This window comes from Bos mutus, chromosome 11 (assembly GCF_027580195.1).
Source record: "Bos mutus isolate GX-2022 chromosome 11, NWIPB_WYAK_1.1, whole genome shotgun sequence".
NCBI classification, from domain to species: Eukaryota; Metazoa; Chordata; class Mammalia; order Artiodactyla; family Bovidae; genus Bos; species Bos mutus.
The window spans coordinates 5,663,519-5,684,998 of NC_091627.1; the positions used below are offsets into that span (position 1 = coordinate 5,663,519).

The 21,480-nt window shown below is 53.6% G+C and overlaps 1 protein-coding gene across 1 annotated transcript in view; it reads right to left on the minus strand.

Moving 5' to 3' along the window:
* Nucleotides 1–3,058: 3,058 nt before the first annotated feature.
* Nucleotides 3,059–21,480, minus strand: part of LAMC3 (laminin subunit gamma 3) — a 67,856-nt gene continuing 49,434 nt past the window's right edge. Inside the window, exons 19-28 of the mRNA XM_070378832.1 lie at nt 20,149–20,354; nt 19,697–19,773; nt 18,399–18,533; nt 16,736–16,883; nt 15,063–15,212; nt 12,491–12,593; nt 10,152–10,351; nt 8,740–8,886; nt 8,553–8,652; nt 3,059–4,939 (exon numbers count right to left, since the gene is read on the minus strand). Of these exons, the coding sequence (XP_070234933.1) occupies nt 4,689–4,939; nt 8,553–8,652; nt 8,740–8,886; nt 10,152–10,351; nt 12,491–12,593; nt 15,063–15,212; nt 16,736–16,883; nt 18,399–18,533; nt 19,697–19,773; nt 20,149–20,354 (1,517 nt within the window). The 3' untranslated portion in view covers nt 3,059–4,688. The remainder of the gene's footprint in view (nt 4,940–8,552; nt 8,653–8,739; nt 8,887–10,151; nt 10,352–12,490; nt 12,594–15,062; nt 15,213–16,735; nt 16,884–18,398; nt 18,534–19,696; nt 19,774–20,148; nt 20,355–21,480) is intronic.

Here is a 21,480-nt window from a genome sequence, read left to right on the forward strand (position 1 = left end):
GAAAGGCAGGCCCAACGTTCCCAGCCTTTCCTCTTAACTTTTGAAAGATGTACAAGCTTGTAGCTTGCTGAGAAAATGCATAACGACAAAGTGTCTCTCGGGTATCACCGACACTTGAAATCAATTAGAACGAGTTGGTGTTTTGTTAATAAAACCTTTTTCTTGATCACTCACTGGGCACCAGGCACGCTTTGCCAGATCAACGCAGGATATATGTGTTACATCATTTTATCCTCAAAACTTTGTGAAATAGGACTCCACCGCTCCACGTTATAGAAAAGTCAGAAAGTTGGAGCCTGGAGTACAGGTCCACCAGGATGATAAACCAAGCCTCTAATTTCTGAAACAGCAGGTCTCAAGAACTGGAAGTGCAAAGTGGTTAGTCCCTCAGTCGTGTGCAACTCTTTGCGACGCCATGGACAGTAGCCCTCCAGGCTTCTCTGTCCATGGAATTCTCCAGGCAAGAATACTGGAATGAATAGCCATTCCCATCTCTGGGGGATCTTCCTGACCCAGGATTGAACCTGAGTCTCCTGAATTGCAGGCAGATTCTTTACCGTGGAGACACCAGGAAGCCCCAGTGGCACTCCTAACAATTAATTATGCATGGGTCACAGGCACTGACAGGGACTAGGGGAGGCGAAGAGCATACCTGGTCACCACTTCCCACCCACACGTCCACTGAGTGAGCAGGTCCCTGGGGACTGGGTGCAGAAAGCCTCCATTTTCACCCCTAGGATTGAAGTCCTGGGACTAGCTGGTTCTCTTTTTTTTCTGCCGCTGCTTCTGGGGAGGGAAGTGGCTAGGCTGTCCCAAAGGAGAGGGCTACACAGGTGGAGACTGGTGGAGACGGGACAACCCAAGGTGGAGATTGATGCCAGGGCAGCAGGCCCCACCTCCCCAGCACAGGCCCATTCACCCCTACTTAGGGTTTGGATATAGGCCAGATGTGTGACCTTGGGCAAGGTACTTGACCTCTCTGATCCTCAGTCTCCTGGTCTGCAGAATGGAGGAAACAATGCATCTCACCCAGCTGGGGCTGTTATAAATTTTATTACCATGAGGGTGGTTTAAGCAGGTAGGAGTTATAACCCTGGGTTAAAAGGAAATGATTCGTCTGGACGCCAGAGAAGAGGGCGGACTTAGAATGCTTGTTGTTTTAGTCGCTAAGTCGTGTCCAGCTCTTTTTCGACACCATGGACTATAGCCCACCAGGCTCCTCTTTCCATGGGATTTCCCAGGCAAGAATACTGGAGTGGGTTGCCATTTCCTCCTCCAGGGCATCTTCCCGACCCAGGGATCGAACCTACATCTCGTGCATGGCAGGCAGGTTCTTTACCTCAGCCACTAGGGAAGCCCCATAGTATAGGCCCATCCCTGGGTGGGCCCGAACCAGCAACCTTTCGGGTAACATCCAAACTTAGAATGGGGCCCTGATCATGCACTTCCTGATCCAGACTCAGACAGCTGGTTGCCCTGGGTGTTGAGCTGCTTGGTTCAGCAGGGCAAAGGCTGCCCTGTCTTCCACTGCTTAGCTGCTGGGCTGCATGCCTAGCCAGATGTTCAGCAACTGCCACATTCCACCCAGCCACAGCCCCACCTCTGGGGCCAGAGAATGGCTCTCCACACCAAGCATGCCTGGACTGCATGAGTCATGAGATGTCAGGCCCGAGGTATGTCACCACGGAACAGAGAAGAGGCCTGTTCTCCACCCGTCGGGATGCTGGGATAGGGCTTTGCTGAGCCCCGCATGGCTTGGGCAGATAAAAGTGGAATGCCAAGAGCAGGCAACAGAGCAGCTGTGTGCCTCTGTCAGCCAGGAAGAGGGGTTGGGGGGCATCAGACCCTGCCCTAGAGGTCTTCAAAGAACCCCTATCTCCTTGGCACCACTTACACAGGCATCAATCATCAAACTCTTGGGAGAGTGAAACCCTCCTGTTTTGGCCTCCCCACCCAGATCTACCTGCTCACTCCTCGGGTCACTGCTGTGCACCATGTCACCCCCACCCCCCACCCCCCAACCCTGGCCTCAGTTTTTGGTTTCTCCATGGAGAAGCACATCTCTTCTCTGAATGCTGTCCGCTAGAGGTTGGCAGAGATGGGAGAGGCACAGCCCAGCTCTCATTACGGCCTTGGGCCCAGAAAGAAAGGAAGTGTCAAAATGCTAGTCACTCAGTTGTGTCCAACTCTTGTGACCCTATGATATTGTAGCCCGCCAGGATTCTTCAGGCAAGAATACTGGAGTGGGTTGCCCTTCCCTTCGCCAGGGGATCTTCCTGACCCAGGGATCGAACCTGGGTCTCCTGCACTGCAGGCAGATTCTTTACCATCTGAGCCACCAGGGAAGCTCGGAGAGACCCTTGTTATTCTGATCAGGAGTAGGGGAATCTGGTTGAGCTGGGTTGGTCTCTCATGGAAAGCTGGAATCAGGACAGTTTCTAGCCTGTCTCTGCCAAGCATCTGACCTGATGACAAGTCAACAGAGGGGCCACAGTGGGTCTGGGTGGAGGCGGTAGGGGTAGTGAGGACATTCTCTTCCATCAAAGCACAGGAAAAGCAAAGAAAGCTGCTTTGTGGAGAGGAAGAAAGTAAACGCAGAGAGAGCAGAGGCAGAGAACAAGGGGAGAGACAGAAAGGAGGGGAGAGGTAAGCCTCCAGCCCCTGGCCACAAACCCCCCTTTTCTGCTTAAACCAGAGCAGGAGGGGGGTGGTCCTTGTGGTCAAGAGCCCTGACTGAGCATGTGCCAGAATCCCACCCTCAACCTGGGTTCTCAGAGTGACCCGTGCAGGCCAGGCCCCCACCCTGCAAATGCTGGGCTGCTGCCCACTCTCCTGCCTGGAATGTTCCCTGCTGTCTCCCCACCCTTTGAGGCCTGGCCCCAAGCCCTCCTCTCCTCACTTGGGTCCCTCCCTGAGCCTTCCTGCACCACTGGACGCCGGTGTTGAGTTCCTTTCCTGCCTCAGTGTCTCCAGCCTGAGCCAGGGGTCAGCTGAGAACCTCTCTGCACCCCACCCCACATACTACCCCAGCCCCTGTGAAAGTGTGAAAGTGTTAGTCACTCAGCGGTGTCTGACCCCATGGAATTCTCCAGGCAAGAATACTGGAATGGGTAGCTGTGGCCTTTTCCAGGGGATCTTCCTGACCCAGGGATCTAAGCTGGGTCTCCCGTATCACAAGTAATTTTTTTTACTGTCTGAGCCACCAGAGAAGCCCCCTCCCAGCCCTGAGACTTTGTCTAATAAGCCCCTTGGAGCAGAGAGGAGAGGGCAGATGGCTGGGGTCGAAGGACCCCTGCGGAGTCCCTGCGATGGGAAGACACTGGCAAAGCCGGTGGTCTCAGCTCTGCCATCGTCCTAGCCCCTCATGTAGACCGAGAGGCGTCACCGAATGTGCTGCCACTCACTCGCTGGGTGCACCCACAGCCCAGGCCCCTGCTGGACCAGTGGCACACCACCAGCTAGTAAGGGAGTCCTTTATTACCGCGTTAAACAGAACTGGTTAAACAGAGTTGGTCTGAGCTGCTGCCTGGGAGGCAGGAAGGGCATCGGGAAGGGACTAGGCTCCTCCCTGTGCCAGGCGCCCACCCTCCCAGTGCCAGGGCCCTGCCATCTGCTGGAAGAGGGCCCGGGGAAGGGTAAGAGAGCCAGGAGGAGATGCCGAGACTCCTGGGCAGAGGTCGGCAGGGGGCCTGGCCGCATGGGGATTCCCCGGCATGACAGGGTAGAAAGGCAGCCAGGCCTCCCTGCCCAGCACCTGGCGGGGCCTGCCTTGTGGCAGGTGGGGCCGCAGGGCTGCAGGGCCAGTTTGGGAAGTATTGATCGGTCAAAGGCCAACCAGGGTTGGCAGGGTCACAAAGAGCTCCAAAACCCAGGCCCTCTCAGGCCATGAGACCCAGCTCTTTGGACAGGCCAGGACCCTTTAAAGGGTCATGACCCTAAAAGGGGCCGCGAGCCCAGGGTGGGCGGTTCCTTTAGTGAGTGCGACCCAGTCCCAGGATCTTGAGAAGGGAGGCACTCCTTGAAACCAACAACGAGGCCCCTTCCCAGGGTGGGCCACACCCCGGCCGGCCGGCCAAGCAAGCAGGCTGCCCTAGGGCCCCAGGAGCCCTGGGCCTCAGCTTCCTCTGATGAGAAGCCTTGGCATCTTGCATCTCTTGACCTGCCTGGTCCCTCGGCTGGGCTGTGTGTTCGTGGTGGATGACAGATAGGTCAGGGGTGGGGGCGCTACAGGACAGAGGGCAGGTCTGGAGCTGCGGGCTCCGGCTGAACCCGCCCTGGATCTCTGCAGATGGCCCCCGACTCAGCCTCCTGGGTACCGACCCTGCCCGGGTATGTCAGTGTCACAGGGTGTTCAGAGTCCAGCGGGGAGGCGCAACACACGCGGATGGACTAGTTCATGTGTGTACTGTGCACACTCGCAGGTGCCCACACGTACCTGTGCGTGTGCAGGCGTGTACGGCGAGGGAGTGCACGCTGTTGGGGGTGTGCACACCGTAGCCGCCTGGGTGAACTCTGAATGCACACTCACTCCTGCCGGAGGGGAGGGGGTGTGAGCACGGACTCGGGAGGGTGCCAGGCAGCAGGCTCTGGTGGGTGTGTCTGCACAGCGCACCTGCGGGGGTGTGCAGGCCCTGGGCCAGGGAAGGGGGCACCTCGGGGTCTGGGGGCACCTCAGGGCCCAGCAGCCCTCACTGCCAGCTGGCACAGCTCTCGGGCAGGCTGTGCAGGATGGCCTCCAAGTTCTGCTTGTCGGCGCGGATCTCTGAGAGGTCGTTCTCGAAGCTCTGGATCTGCAGCTCCTGCAGCTTGGACTCCTGCTCCAAGAGGCTCAGTTTCCCCTGCAGGGCCCCCGGGGGACCCAGCCGCAGCCTCAGACGCTCCAGTGCCCACTGGGTCTCGTTCAGGGCCCTGGCTGGGGCTCTGTGGGTGTCTAGCGACCCTGGACAGAAGAGCATAGACAGCCTCAGGGAGGGGGCTGGCTCCCCACCCATGGAGGGCCCTCCCCAACCCCAAATTTTCAGGATGCCAACTGCCCCACCAGCTACCAGGAAAGCAAGAGCCCAAGAGGGCAGCGTGGTGAGGTAGGTGAGGGCCTGGGCTGGGTTTGTACCCCACCAAGCTTATGTGCTTAGAAAGCTGAGCGCAGAAGAATTGATGCTTTTGAACTGTGGTGTTGGAGAAGACTCTTGAGAGTCCCTTGGACTGCAAGGAGATCCAATCAGTCCATCCTAAAGGAGATCAGTCCTGGGTATTCATTGGAAGGACTGATGTTGAAGCTGAAGCTCCAGTACTTTGGCCACCTGATGCAAAGAGCTGACTCGTGTGAAAAGATCCTGATGCTGGGAAAGATTGAGGGCAGGAGGAGAAGGGGACGACAGAGGATGAGATGGTTGGATGGCATCACTGACTCAATGGACATGAGTTTGGGTAAACTCTGAGAGTTGGTGATGGATAGGGAGGCCTGGCGTGCTGTGGTTCATGGGGTCACAAAGAGTCGGACACGACTGAGCGATTGAACTGACTGACTGACTGAAGCTTATATGCCAACCTTGGAAGTTTTCCTCAGGTGGCATGGAGAAGCTGTTAAGCTTTGGTACTGGTATTACTTTTACTGTTAAAGAAGAGAAGACCTTGGGTGAGTCCTGAGCCCCGGTTTCCTCATCTACAAAGCAGCGTGTGTGACAGAGAGGTCCCCACGTGTCTGCTGGCTCCCCCAAGCGGTCGATTCGCTGAGAGCGAATGCTTATGGATGGATTTCACCTGGGATGCAGGGACACCAGGTGAAAAGAAAGGTCTCTGGCATGAGAATGAGGGGGCGTGGGACAGGAGGGGCTGCAGGCCTGGGAAGCGGGCAGTGGGGGTCTAGTCCTGGCCCTGGGGCCTGGATTAGCTCTGCTGCTTGGGGTGAAGGACTTCCCCCGGAGCCTCTCCAAGTGTGAAACGAGGTGGGTGGGGCCGGGTGCTCACCTAGGAACTTGGTGATGATGGTGGCATGGAATCCACCGGCTGTCTCCCCTGCCTGGGCTTTGTCAGCTTGTCATTAAGGTGACACTCAACAGGAAGACAGCTGAGCCAGGTGGGAGAGTGGTGGAGACAAGGAAACAAATTCTAAATGGCATTTTAAAAATTAATTAATCAGGCCGTGTCCGGTCTTAGTCGCAGCACGTGGGATTTTTCGATCTTCGTTTCGGCATGCAGGATCTTTAGTTGCGGCCACACAAACGCTTGGTTGCCGCCTGTGGGATCCAGTCCCCTGACTGGGGATTGAACTCAGGCCCCCTACGCACAGTCTTAGCCACTGGACCACCATAAAGGAAGTCCCCTAAATGGCTTTGAATCCCACAGGACCCCACAGGCTCCCGTGGCCCTGAGTTTCCTGGGCCACGAAGGCTGGGTTGGAGGGCAGGCAGCTGTAGCAGCTGAGCCCGGGCTGGGAAGACGCAGAGGGAAGATGCTCCCAGCAAAGACCCTCAGAGGCCCCACCATCCACCGGAAAGTCCAAACAGCCTGGCCTCAGAGAAGCGTACAGCCTCCGCTCTGCCTGCCCAGCTGGATCTCCTGGGGGTGGGGACAGGGTCCAGGTGTGCGTGGTCACTCCTGCACCTCCGGGTCAACCCCAGTGCCAGCGTAAATGAGTGAATGACAACAGTGGTGAGAATGGCTTTACCCACACACAGCGTTTGATTCAGGCTGGGCTGAATCGTGTCCAGTGTGCTGAGTTCTTGTGGGTATAGACTCGTGGCTACAAGTGGACACACTCTGAGTCAAGTCAGACCTGAGCGTGACCCACTGACTGGCTGTGGAACCCCGGGCACGTTATTTAAATTCCCTGTGCTTCGGTTTCCTCATCTGCAGAATAGCAAGAGCATCAGGATCATTGGCTGGAAAGGTTCGAATGAGATCCGACCGTGTGTGCAAATAGCTGAGTGGGGGTCTGGTGTCCAGGCGAAATGCAGAACATGCTGATTTCCCTTTGGCTTATTGACAGTGAGAATTGAAATGCATGCTATCCCATGGACAAACCTTGAGGATGTCACACTGAGTGAAATAGACCAGGCACAAGAGGAAACACACTATATGATTCCACTTAGGTGAGGTGCCTACAACGCCAAATTCACAGAGACAGATGGTGGAACAGGGGTTGCCAGGGGCTGGGGGTGGGGGACTGGGCTTTGTGTATAATGCAGACAGGCTTCATCTTGGCATGATGAAAAAGTTCTGGAGATGGGTGGTGGTGATGGGCCACATGGGAAGGTGAATGTTGTACCTAATGCCATTCAAATGTATGCTGAAAAATGGTTAAAATGGCAAATTTAATGTTTTGTGTGTTTTAAAACGGCATGCTGTTCACTTCAGCAGTGAAAATCGCTCAGTCGTGTCTGATTCTTTGTGACCCCATGGACTGTAGTCCATGGAATTCTCCAGGCCAGAATATTGGAGTGGGTAGCCTTTCCCTTCTCCAGGGGATCTTCCCAACCCAGGGATCAAACCCAGGTCTCCTGTATTGCAGGTGGATTCTATACCAGCTGAGCCATAAGGGAAGCCCAAGAATACTCAAATGGGTAGCTTATCCCTTCTCCAGAGGATCTTCCCGACCTAGGAATCGAACCAGGGCCTCCTGCATTGCAGGCAGATTCTTTACCAACTGAGCTACCAGCGAAGCCAACTGCTTCCCTGAAGTTCACTGAAGTTTAGCACTTCAGCCTAACTGCTATCAGGCAGTCGAGCCCCTCACCCCTGCTCGAGGGCTCCGCGTCCTGGGGGCTGTCCCCTTCATGATTTACTGACTCATCACAGTTCCCAGGTGGCACTAGCAGTAAAGAACCCACCTGCCAATGTAGGAGATGTAAGAGACGTGGGTTCGATCCCTGGGTTGGGAAGATCCCCTGGAGGAGGACATGGCAACCCACTCCAGTATTTTTGCCTGGAGAATCCCATGGACAGAGGAGCCTGGCAGGCTACAGTCCATGGGGTCACAAAGAGTTGGACACGACTGAAGCGACTGACCACACAGGCACGCACACGCCACACTGTGTGGCAAGCACTCTGTAAATTACCCTCTGTGACCCCATTTCACAGACTGGGTGACTGAGGCTCAGAGAGGGTGAGTGATTTTCCTAAGATCTCACAGCCCAGGAAGGCAAAGTGCCAGACCTGAATCCTGGTCTATCTGATCCCAAGCCAGCAGCTGGTCCCCAGTGCTACGCTTGCTCTTGTGACATTCTCTCTCCTTCTCTGAGATCCTCAACCACTGAGGGCGGATCCAGTCACCTGGTGCCTACAGGTGTTGTGCAGGTAGTGAGTGTTCCCTCCTCCTGACTAGCAGCCCCTGGAGGCACAAAGTGAGCTTGTTTCTAGACCCCAACCCTGCCTTATGTGAGGGGGCCTGGAGCAGTTACAAATGCTTGCAATTGACCACAAGGCTCAGGATGCGGGAAGCAATGGATAGGAGGGCTAGGAGACAACCTTCCCCTGGACTGGGCCTCACAGAAAGATCCCAGAGGTGTGCCAGGGACCCAGAGGGCCAGGGCCTGGCCGTGGGGTTTCCTTACCCAGCCTGGCGAGCAGCTCCAACAAGGCTTTGATGTCCTTCTCCAGAGAGGTGCGTGACTCCCGGATCTGCCGTTCCATCTGGCTCAGCCCGGCACCATCCTTTTGAGGGGCAGGGGGAAAGGAAAAGCTTGAGCGGCTCCCAGCTGGTTCCCGGGACCAGGAGGAAAAGGCATGGGGGTCTCGTACCCACTCAGCCGCCTCCAGCTCCTGTCTGTGTGCTTCTGAGGCCAGCAGCTGCCGGGAGGCCAGTCCGAGGGTCGCCCGCGTCTGGCTGGAGAGCCGGCTAGCCCGGCGGTGTTCCTGCTTCCCTGCCCTCAGCAAGGCCTTGGCGAGCTGTTGGTGGGAGGCAGCAGAGAGGGGAGGGTGAGTGGAAGGAGTCCTTTCCCTTTTTTAAGTTTGTTTGTTTGTTTTTTTAATGTGGATCATTTTTTGAAGTCTTTACTAAATGTACTACAATATTGCTACTATTTTATGGATTTTTTTTTTTTTTATATTTTGGCTGCGAGACATGCGGGATCTTAGCCCCACATCCAGAGACTGAACCTCCCACCCCCTGTACTGGAAGGTGAAGTTTTAACCACTGGACTGCCAGGGAAGTCCCCAAGAGAGTCCTTTTAGAGGTAAAGGATATTAATGGTCATCATGCCAAGTGGTCATCACTTCACTTCATCACTTCACGATCATTTATTTGTTTGCTCATTCACTCATTCATTCAACAGGTATGTACCAGATGCTGGCACAGTGTAGGTTGCTGGACTCTACCCATCTCTCCTCTGAGGAGAAACTCCAGCTATTTCACAGATGGGGAATCAGCTGCAGAAGAGAGGAGCTGGCTGAAATCGAAATGACAGGACCAGAAACCAAGCCTGGGGGCGCCTGCAAATCCAACACTTTCTCTAGGCAGCTGTGAAGGCAGTTTAGGGGACTTCCCTGGTGGCCCAGTGGTTAAGAATCTGCCTTGCAATAACAGGGGACACGGGTTTGATCCTCGGTCAGGAAACTGAGATCCCACAGGCCTCGGAGCAAATAAGTCCACATATCACGACTACTGAAGCCTGAGTGCCACAACTACAGAGTCTGTGCACCGCAATGAAAGATCCCGAGTGCTGCAACTAACACCCCATTCAGTCAAATTAATTAATTTTTTAAAAAGAATACACTTAAAAAAATAAAGGCAGTTCACTTGGGACCCAAGCAACAAAGCCAGTGAAGGTGCTGGGGAGACTCACATCAATTCAAATTTGGCGCCAATTAAACAAGAAAAGCCGAGAGGTTTAGGGAGTACAGCCCAACACACCGAGGTGTGAGTCCTGCTCATGTGATTGAAGCCACTGAACCAGGCTGGCCCGAGGGTCCCCGCCCGTCCCATGGGGACTGCAGTGACATCTCTTTCATGCGAAATCAACAGGGTCACCTGTGTGAAGCTCCAGAGCTCAGAGCCTGGGAGCCCCTGGTAAGTGCAGAGTACTCAGCATTGCACACAGAAGGGAGCAAATGTGTGAGGGCAGCTGCCCCACAGAAGGGCACCTCCTCTATGCTACTCCTCCCCCAGGCCCAGAAGACACGGATGCCGCAGGAGTCATGTCCCTGGCCCTGACCTTGGCACTGTCCTGGGCCAGCAGCTCGGCTTCCCTGCCCTTCTGCTTGGCCCTGGAGGAGACAGAAGCCGCATCTCCCAGCATCCTCTCTGCCTGCTTGGTCTTCTTTCTCGAGTCTGCAAGGATCCTGTCCTGGACGATGGCCGCCTTCCTCCTCAGCGCGGCCTGGTCCTTGGGCCGAGGAAACCTTGGCTTCATTCCTGTAAACCCAGCCGAGGCTGTGTCAGGAGGGCTGGGCTCACGCCTGGAGAGCCCGACAGGAGGTCCCCACCGGAAGCTGACCGTCCCCAGACCCTTGGACAATGTGAGCAGAGGAGTGAGACACACGAGATCTGTGTGTGTTACTTCTCAGGATCACCCAGGAAAAACCTAAATGAGACATAGTGCTCTGTGAGTGTAAAGATTGACGTGATACTATGATATCAGATTGGCAAAAAAGTTGGTTGCATGAGTGTGTGCTCAGTCTTATCTGACTCTGTGACCCCATCGACTGTATGTAGCCTGCCCGGCTCCTCTGTCCATGGAATTTCCCAGGCAAAAATACTGGAGAGGGTTGAGATTTCCTCCTCCAGGGGATTTTCCTGACCCAGAGATCGAACCAAAGTCTCTTGAGTCTCCTACATTGGTAGGTGGATTCTGTACCACTGAACCAGTTGGGAGGATCTTGTTTTCGGTTATGGAATATCTTATGGAAAAACTCAAATGGACTTTTGGGCCAACTCTATTTACAAGTCACAGGATTACATGATGGTCAACGCCTGGGCCAGTGGAGATGGGAGCCACAGCCCGGTATATAGAAAGATCCACCCAGTTCTTTGTTTTTATGGACCACCCATTTCTACAAAGGCTTTGAGGCAGCTTATCATGATAGATCAACTGGACCATTAAAATGAAAAACCAAGGGCCATAGGTAACTTGGGGGATGAGGAAGAGTGAGAAGTGCCAGAAAACAGGACCATGCCAGTGCAGGGCCAGATGCTCTGTCCACCAGTTAGCCTCCTCGCAGCCAGGACAAAAGGGGAAATTTGACAGTTCACACGGATTTTATTATCTAATAAAAGGCAGTGTCTCTCCATAGAGAAAGACTTCTCCCTTTCCTCTGAGATCAAATGCTAAGGGAAATTTATCCCAAGGGGTACTGATGATTGTAGTTGTTGCTCAGTTGCTAAGTCGTGTCGGACCCTTTGCAACCCCATGGTCTACAGCATGCCAGGCTCCTCTGTCTTCCACTGTCTCCTGGAGCTTGCTCACTCAAATTCATGTACATTGAGTGGGTGATACTATCTAACCATCTAACCATCTCATTCTGGGCCGCCCCCCATGGTAGACAAAGTAAAATTTTAAAAAGAATCAAGCTTTATAATTTTCAAGGACGTAATAGTACATAACCATTCTATGAGGATAATCCAAAGGTTAGATCTATTTTGCTTCTTGTACACAAAAAACCGGTGTTTCTTAAAGGGCACGCTGGGGAGTCCTAATTCTACAGGGTGTTGAGAAATGCTAGGGCATAATGTCAACTAAGTTTATATGAAGTGAACCCGAGGCACTTCCCTGGTGGTCGGTGGTTAAGAATCTGCGCTTCCACTTCAGGGGGCACAGTTTCAATCCCTGATGGGGGAACTATCCCGCATGCTCCATGGAGGCACGCCAATAAAAAGTGAACCTGTTTTTTTTATTGCAGGACTTCTCAGAGCCTTTAGTATTCTCAGGTGCGCACTGCAAGGCCTCAGGGACATCTACAGCACGTTCCATTTCTTAAACTTATTTGAACACAAACCCTCTCTTGGCGGAACAGTTACAGGCTAAGGGCTGTTCCACATTTCATGCAGCAGAATTTCCTTTCTTGGTCTACTCATCTGTAAAATGGGGGCACTTGGCCTCATTTTCCTAAAGTTCAAGAGAGACTTGGACTGGCATCAACCTACGCTCCCTTCTAAGGAGCAACACCGAATCCCTTCCCAGAGCCCCACTGGACACTGGACCAGGGCAGCCATTTTTGTACCAGGTAACTGAGCCAGAGTGGCCTGGATCAGGGACGGACAGCTGACGGCATCAGGTTCTCTTCTCATCTGCTCTTGAGGGGTTCTGTGTGTGGTCTGGTGACAGATGGCCATGTGGGCAAGAACCGGGTGAGTGGTATGCAAGATGGGGAGGGACAAGCAGCGACAGGAAAGGGCAGTCCTGAGAGGCCCAGGGAACGGTCTCTTTGGCTCATGTTCACGTGACTGGACCTCTGGCCCCTGCAGCCAGGCCTGCCCAGGGTGAGGCCCTATCCCTGGTGTCTGTCATGCGCATTTGTGCATTGATGAGCCTGGGGCTAAGCAGGGCACACATACCTTCCACGTCAGCCAGCAGAGTCCTGGTTCCCATGACAGTCACCGTGGCAGCCTGGACAGATGAGGAAGCTCGGGTCAGGGCGGCTCTGGCTTCCTGGTGCAGCTGGAGAGAGATGGGAGAGGTTGGGCAGGTGGTGCTGGGGGTGTTCTGGGCAGAGCCAAGTCGGGTGGGCACCAAACCCACATATACAAGGTCCCCAAAGGGCACCAAAATGGACGCTGAATTCTACTGTTTACCAGGACTACCTGATTTGTCTTACTCTATCAATGTTAAACTTTGAATATCTCTCCCAAGAGCTTATCTGTCCCACAAAATCTTAAAGGAACACTGGAACCGAAGAACTAAAAAAAAAAAGATGGATGACTGAAAGTTTCTTTTCAGAATGCTGCTGTATCTCAGCAAGAGGATGTGAAACAGAGAATCTGTTTCTTACACAACTTTTACTCCTAGGAAATTAGTTTCTTCCCCACTGTCACTAAATAAGGTGATGGTGGTGGTTTAGTTGCTAAGAGTCGTGTCCAAATCTTTGTGACCCCACGGACTGTTGCCCGCCAGGCTCCTTCATCCATTGGATTTCCCAGGTAAGAATACCGGAGGGGGTTGCCATTTCCTTCTCCAGGGGATCTTCCAGACCCAGGGATCAAACCTGGGTCTCCTGCATTGTAGATGGATTCTTTACTGACTGAGCTACCAAGGAAACCCACCACTAAATAAGGCTGGATACTCAAAAGAATACATATTTGATGGATGAATGGATACACAAAATGTGGTGTATCCACATGGTGGAATATTATTCAGGGCTTCTCTTGCGGCTCAGCTGGTAAAGAACCTGCCTGCAATGTGGGAGACCTGGGTTCAATCCCTGGGTTGGGAAGATCCCCTGGAGAAGGGAAAGGCTGTTCACTCCAGTATTCTGGCCTAGAGAAGTCCATGAACTGTATAGTCCATGGGGTTGCAAACAGTCAGACACGACTGAGTGACTTTCACACATCATCACATGTAAAAGAATGACGTGCTGATATGTACCATAACGTAGATGAACCTGGACAATACTACGGCAAGTGAAAGCAGCCAGACACAAAGGGGCCCGTATCACATGACTCCATTTGTATGAAACGTGCAGAGGAGGTAAATCTACAGAGACAGAAAGCAGACTGGTGGTTGCCGGGGGCTGGGGGAGGGAGGGCTGAGGAGTGACTGCTTGACGGGTATAAGTTTTCTCTTCCAGGGTTTCCTTCTGGGGTGATGAGTGTTTCCGAACTGAGAGGTGATGGTTGCACAACTTGGTGAGTGTGCTAAATGCCACTGTGTTGTACACTTTACAATGGGTAATTTTAGGGAATTCCCTGGTGTTTCAGTTGTTAGGACTCCACCTTTCCATCGCAGGGGGCATGGGTTCAATCCCTGGTCGGGGAACTAAGATCCTGCATGCTGCACAGCCTTGCCAAAAAAAAAAAAAGAGTGGGGTAATTTTATGTCACATGAATTTTGGTCAATCAATCAATCAATCATGTGGGTTTGAAGAGGTACCAGATGCTGCCCAAGAGCCCTCATGTCTTAAGTCTTACTCCAAACGCCTGGCAGAGGCGTTCCTGGGAGAGGAAGGTGGGAGGCACTGTGCTCGGGCTAGTCACTGGGGTCTGGTCCTGACCCTGCTGCGGCCTCATCTGCTCCCCGGACCAGGGGATGGACTAGATCAACGAGTACCACCCCAGGAGACCCTAACATAGCACAGCTCACCCAGTGTGTGACAGGCACAAGGCCCAGCTCTTTGGATGCTGGCAGCAAACTTCCCCCCTAGCCTTGTTTTTAAAAGGACAATATAGATGTCTGTGGGATAAGCCACTGCTGGGATAAGTGGATGATGGATTTGAATAAAGTCTGTAAATCAGGCTCATTGTGTAAATATCATGTTGATTTCTTTACTCTGATCTTTATAAGGTGGTTAGGTAAAATGCTAACAGAAGGGGAATCTGTGTGAAGGGTATAGGGGAATTCTTTGGACTTTCTTCACAACTTTTTTCTAAGTCTAAAATGATTTTCAGATGAAAAGTTAAAAAAAAAAACACACTTGAAGGGGTGCTTATACCTTAATAGTCTGGAAACCACTGGGTTGGGCTAAATTCACCTCATAATTCTTGAGTTCCCTGATTACTTAGCACCCCCTCCGCTTCGGGGCTGTCAACTGTGGGGTTGAATGCTGGAGTGATGTAGGTGTTCGCTAAAATATCTGGCAAGTGAACTAACGAATTCAAGACTGAATGAAGGAGACTCCTCCCAGACGTAATTAACACTGCGTAGGCTGGTAGGCACGGCCCTGGATGCTGCTGGTGCTCTGTCTGTCTAACCATCCTGCCTCCTCTCATACCTTCACTCCTTCTCAGGCAGTCAGGACCTCCTGCCTTGGCACATGCTAACTGAAGTTGTCTGGAGTTTGGCGGGGAGGCGCTGGAGGGGCAGAAAGAACTGCTCTGGTCTTTGCCCCCCCCTCCCCTGCTATCCCTGACCCCAGATCACGCCTGGGGCAGCCCCAACCTCCTCCAGGTGCTGCCTCAAAGCATGAGAGCCCACCTGCGTGAGGGGCTCCATCTCCTGCAGCACGGCCTGGGCGGTGGCCTGCAGGGACCCGGCAGCCTCGGTCACCATGTGCTCTCTCGATGTGACTGTCTTCTCCAGCGTCTGCACCGTCAGGCTCACGGCCTCGGCCTGGGACTTCTGAGGCTGCCGGGAGATGGAGGGCTCAAGCAAGAAAGGTTCAAGGGGCAGAAGGATGGGAGAAGCCCAGGGGCAGAGACGGTGGGGGTCAGGCTGCATGTGGACCCCCAAGACGCAGAGGAGCCAGGGCGAGAGAAGCCAGGCTGGGGAACCTGTCACTTGAGGCCTGATTCCAGCCCCAGCAATTTCTAGAAGCGTGGCCTCAGGCAACTCAGCTGACCTTCCTGACCTGTGTTTCCTCCCTCAGACTCCCTACTTGATTCTAAATTCCAGCCTGAATTAAATACATGGACTGGTCCATTGTAGGTGGTGGTGGTGGTTTAGTCGCCAAGTCGTGTCCGACTCTTGAGACAGCATGGGCTATACCCCTCCAGGCTCCTCTGTCCATGGGATTCTCCAGGCAAGAATACTGGAGTGGGTTGCCATTTCCTTCTCCAGGGGATCTTTCCAATCCAGGAATCGAGCCTGGATCTCCTGCACTGGAGACAGATTCTTTACCAACTGAGCTACAGGGGAAGCCACCAACTGTAGGTAGATTAGGATTCCTCATAATCTTATACCTGGAAACAGCCAGTCAGAGAAACACCCTCAATATATCGTTTTCTTTTTCTATGGCAGAAATGAATCCTAGCTGAGCAGTGACTTCCTGGTTTTGTTTGTTTGAGGCAAGCAGAGTGATTCCTAGGAATGTTTGAGTATCTGAGGTAGGGCTCCTTTTAAGGATAAGGGGCCTGAAAACCAGTATCTAGTCCAATCCAACTGGCCCTTTGTCTAGCTTTACTCTGGGGAGGGGAAAGGTGTTAATGGAGAGGATCAATAACCTGTACTTCTGAACTCAGACTGTTCTGTGGGGACTGCTTCTTACCTAACACCTTCAGTAGTATCTGGGACAGCACTCAGAGCCAGACATATCACTACCCATGTTTTCCTTTTTTATACACAGCGGGAGAACCAAGGACCCTGAGCATTTAGCCTGGGGCCCGTCAGTCCCAACCAGCTGGGTCCCAGATACATTTCTATATGTTTAGTCTTTTTTTTTTTTTTAAGTTCAGCTCCCCAGTTTTGGGATTTCAGGATTACTGAGAAGTCATGATGAACTGATTTATCCAGAGGTGAGGCATGAATGCCCTCCCCGCCCGTGATGGATACAGCCCAGAAATAACCTAAAGGGTGAGCTCCATCCGACACAGTAACCGAGGCACAGAGGGGGAAGGGCCTTGGCCAAGGTCACAGACCTTGAGTGGTGGGGCTGGGATTTAACTCCATGTCTGTCTGGTGTCATTGCCAATGCCACGGTGACGGAGAAGGGGCCTCGGCCTTAATATTATTTTCAATAATTAAGATTGGCTGAGCTCTGTGCCAGTCAGGCACTCTGCCAGGCCATGGAGGTGCCCTATCTTTTAATCAACCACTATTGAGCTAAAAATAAGCCACGTCATCTGCCTCGGCCAGGGCCACACTGGTTTCCCAGCCGCCACATTCTCCCCTATTCCCACCCAACGCGGAGCTCCAAGGACAGCCGAGCTGACCGGTGATGCTGGGGCGGAAGGTGAGGCCAGGTGCAGGGCCGCGGCCACGCCGGCTTGCTGCACAGCGGCCAGCACCCTCTCAGCTTCGGGCAGCGCCTCTGCCACAGCCGTGCCCAGCGCCTTCTGGGCCGCTTGTACCTCCTGGTACCTGGGGGGAGACAGAGGCAGGGTGGCTTGTGAGCGGGTGCAGGCTGTGCCTCCCGATCGCTGTCCCGGCCGCACCCCCTGCCCCCACTGGAATCCCTGATGGAAGAGGGCTCTGGCGACTTCCCGGGCAGAGCCACCATCTGTGGAGTGGGTACCCAGCAGCTGGCCTCAGAAGCTGGCTGCCACTTGGCAGCTTTCTAATGAATGAAAAGGCCACAGAGTCACTGCATTCTTGTTCCTTCATTCACTTAATTCAATCACGCTTTTCTGAAGGGGCTCCCGCTTGGTTTCCACTTGAGAGTCACACATTATGTGAATGTCTGGCTCCTCTAGATGAATCTCCAAGAGGAAAAGGCCTGGCACTGGCAGAGGGATAGCAGCCCAGGCCCTGACGCCCTTGGGTGACCTTGGGCATGCTGGTCTCCAGGTAAAGAGAGATCCCTGAGTCGCATGATCACTCTGGGGGCCTTTTTCCCCAAAGTGCTATAATCAGTCAACTAAGATAGCTTTCCGGTCCAGCTGTCCACATCTTGCCCCCCGCCAGTTCCCCCAACCAAGGGTACTGCTGGAGTGGTCCACCCCTGAGAAATAAAGTGTTAGTCACTCAGTTGTGCCCAACTCTTTGCAACCCCATGGACTGCAACCCACCAGGCTCCTCTGTACATGAGATTTTTTTCCAAGCAAGGATACTGGAATGGGTTGCCATTTCCTTCCCCAGGGGATCTTCCTGACCCAGGGATTGAACCTGGGTCTCCTGCACTGCAGCCAGATTCTTTACTGACTGAGCTAAGAGGGAAGCCACGCCCTGAGGTCACTCCCATCCCTCATCCCTTTTTAGAGAACCAGCGCCCCTGCCTCTGGGAGTGAGTCATGTGATTTGCCCAGCCATACTGATTGGTTCAGGACGGGCCACCTGACTCAAGCTGGGCCAATCAGAGTCTTTCATCTACGAAGTCCACTTGGGCTCAGTGAGACGTTGGTGGGTCTTCGCTGACCCTCTGAATGAGGGTGATAGGAGCGGGCCACTCCCTCCTCAGCAGAGAATCAGGGGCCAAAAAGAAAGCTAGTGCTTGAGAGGCACTCCCCAGGGGCCTGGGGTGGGGGTGGGGAAGTTGTGGGGGTGGGGTGGGGGAGGAGGCGCTGACCTGGACCCTCCTCCTTCACGTTTCTCGTCCCTTCTCTCCAGAGGCTGAGCTGCACCCCCAGGCGTGAGTGTGTGTGCTCAGTCATGTCCGACTCTTTGCCACCCCCAGGGACTATAGCCCTCCAGGCTTCTTTGTCCATGGGATTCCCAGGGCAAGAATACTGGAGGGGGTTGCCATTTCCTCCTCTAGGCATGAGTGGGTTCCTATAACTCACGACCAAGCAGACCCAAGACCCCAGGCATCCCACCCCACCCCAGGGAACATCAAGACTCAAGGGAAGGCAGGCATTTCTGGAACCACTGGCCTCTGGTCAGGCCCTGTAGGCTCTAGGAAGCCAACCCAGGCTCCGCCCCACACGTGGGAGGTCTCACCTGTCCTCTAGCTCCTGCTGGGCCTCCAGGGCTGCTCGGCCCTCCACCAGGCTCCAGAGAAGTGCATAGCTGGTGTTGGAGGCGAGCAGGGCCCTCCGAGCCGTGGCCTCAATCTTGGCAGCGGTGTCCCTGTGGCTGTGTGAAAATACCCGCCTGACCATTACCAGTAGCTCACAGGGAGCGGGGCTTAGGTGCAAAGCCACACCCCCTGTGTGGGCCTCTCGCCATCCCACGCAGAGTGCAGCCATGGGGGCCAGGCTCCTTTACCCTTTGTGCCTGGCAGGCAGCGAAGACTTGATGGGAAGAGGACCCACGCCCCTTCTTCCTGTTATACTGGGCTTATGCCTGCTGTCCTGGCAAAATGTATAATGGGGCCTTTCATCACACGTAAAATCTCAGCTTGGACAACAGATTATACGGTCACCCTAATATAGACAGCGCAGAAAAGAGTGGTCAAGACAGCCTGGGTTTGAATCCGGCTCTACCACTGCTAACCATTTGTTCTTAGGCAAGTCACTTCACCTCTCTGAGTCTCTTTGCTCATCCATAAAATGGACCTACCGTCCATAAAGTACAACCAAAGGGACACATTGTTTCAGACCTTGTGTCTTTAGGATCTTAAGCTGCTCCTTAAAGGCAGAGGATGAAACAATCCAAATATCCATCAATAGATGACTGGATAAACAAAATGTGACACATTCAAACCACGGAATAATACTATTCGGTTGTGAAAAAAAAAAGAATGAAGTACTGACACAAGGTACAGTACCGATGAACCTTGAAAATTTACACTAAGTGAAAGAAGCCAGATACAAAAGACCACGTGTATGATTCCATGTGTATGAAATGTCCAGGTTAGCAAATCTAGAGACAGAAAGCAGATGAGTGGTTACTAAGGGCTGGGGAGGGTGAGGAGGAATGGAGAGTGATGTTTCTGGGGGGGTGGTGACGAAAGTGTTCTAAAACTGACTGTGGAGATGGTATAATAACATGATTCTGTGAATATACTGAACACCATTGAACTGTTCAGTTTAAACAGGTGACTTGCATGGCTTACATCTCAATACAGCAGCTCCACCCGCATCCCACCCCCACGTCTCTGGGCTCAGAGATGCTGTGAGCATCTTGCACAGCTCTCCCCAACCATACAGCCCTGTACTCAATGGTTCCAACTTCTCAGGGTGGGGACACCTCAACTGGGCTGGCCCCAACCCTGGAAGCCCTCAGGAGAAGGGCTGGTCTCCCTTCATGGTTCTGTGAACAGGACCTCACCAAGCTCCCGGTGGCCTGGGGCTCACCTCCTGGCAAGGGCATGTGCCTCTGTGGCCAGCTGGCTCCAGTTGGTGGGTTGGCCGAGCCCTTCCTGAGGAATCACCTTTAGAGAAAAGAAGGAAGTCAGAGGGAGCTGATGGCCCATCCCTGAAGGTTCAGGGCTGTATCTGGCTCAGTTATTGGGAGAACTGGGCCATGCCACTTAATGTATAAATGCTCAGAGCCAGCTGCAAAGTCAGCATCCAGGGGGCAGAGCCCTAGAGCTTGGAAACAACAGTAACAATGCCTGCCACTGGCTGGGCATTCACTGTCTACTTGGAATATGCCTTGTGCTTTGCAAACATCATCTCACTGAATGGGCAGAGGAGCCACTGTGTGACCCGCTATTCTGCGGATGAGAAAACTGAGCCTCCCAAAGCAGGGACATGCCCCAGGCTCAGTCAAGGGGAGGGATTGGGGAGGGAGTCCCCTAGGGTACCAGAGATGCGAGGATGGTGGCTGCATGCAGAATCTCCTCTTCCGAGGACTCCAGTGCTGCCGCTAGGTCCGCCAGCTGGATGCAGGTCTTCTCCACTCCAGCCTGGGCACAGCGGGCACTCCTGCCCAGCGCCTGAAGCTGCTCCCGGGCAGCCTTCACAGCACCCTCAAGTCCTGTCACCTGCTCCAAGAAGGCTTCCTGGGCCCCTGCAGAAAGCCCCCAGCCCAGGGGTCACAGAGCAGTCGAGATTTCACAGTAAAGCCCACAGCCTCAAGGTGCCCCAACTGTGGCCTCTACTCCTGGGCACAGCTTGACTCCCCCACCAGGCCTGAGCATTGGCTCTAAAGGAAGAGCCTCCCCCATTTTACAGCTGCAAAAGCTGAGGCCCAGAGATGGCAGATCATGACCCAAGGTCCCCCACGCAGAAAGTCAGCCACAGACAAAGGACTAGAAGGAAGCCAAGCCTTCTAGAGCCACTGCGAGTACTTCCTGAACCTGAGAGAACAGTAAACCCTCCCCACCAAGTCAGCTCTGTAATCCACAGCATGGCTCAGAGCGGACATTGAATGCACAGCATCTGATAGCTCCCTATTTTGTGAGTCTTGCAAACCAGTGCTCAGCTCACCCATGGCTGGTGCAGGAGTACAGGTGCTTTTGAACATAAAACTTGACAAAATAACCAACTGGCTTTTGATGCCCCCATCAGTGTCCCAGGGCCAAATTTCACCTCGACTTAATGACAGTCTTGTTTCTTATTTGCCATTCACTTTCTGTGCTGGTGCCTCAGATGGTAAAGTGTTTGCCTACAATGCGGGAGACCCGGGTTCAATCCCTGGGTCGGGAAGATCCCCTGGAGAAGGAAATAGCAACCCACTCCAGTACTCTTGCCTGGAAAATCCCATGGACCGAGGAGCCTGGTAGGCTGCAGTCCATGGGGTCACAAAGAGTCGGAGACGACTAAGCGACTTCACTTTCACTTTTCTATGCTGGGGATACAGCAGTGAACAAAGTGGCCAACAGTTAAGCAGCAGGAACTTTACCTGTTCAGCACCTGGGACAGCTCCTTGATGTTCATTCGTTGAGTGACTGACTCAGTGAATGAACCCAACCCCTGCCCTCACTGAGCTTACGGGTATAGGCTAGGTGGTGCAGGGGACATGGGGACTGAGGCTGTAGTCAGAGGCTGATCTTAACAAAGCTAAAAAGTACAACAGGGCAAGGGATACTGAAAGAGAGGTCCGTGGGGTGACAGGACTGCACGGCAGGAGGGGCTCACCCAGCTGGGGAGGTCAGACATGCTCTACCAGCAAGCGAGTTCTAGGGGTGAGCCCA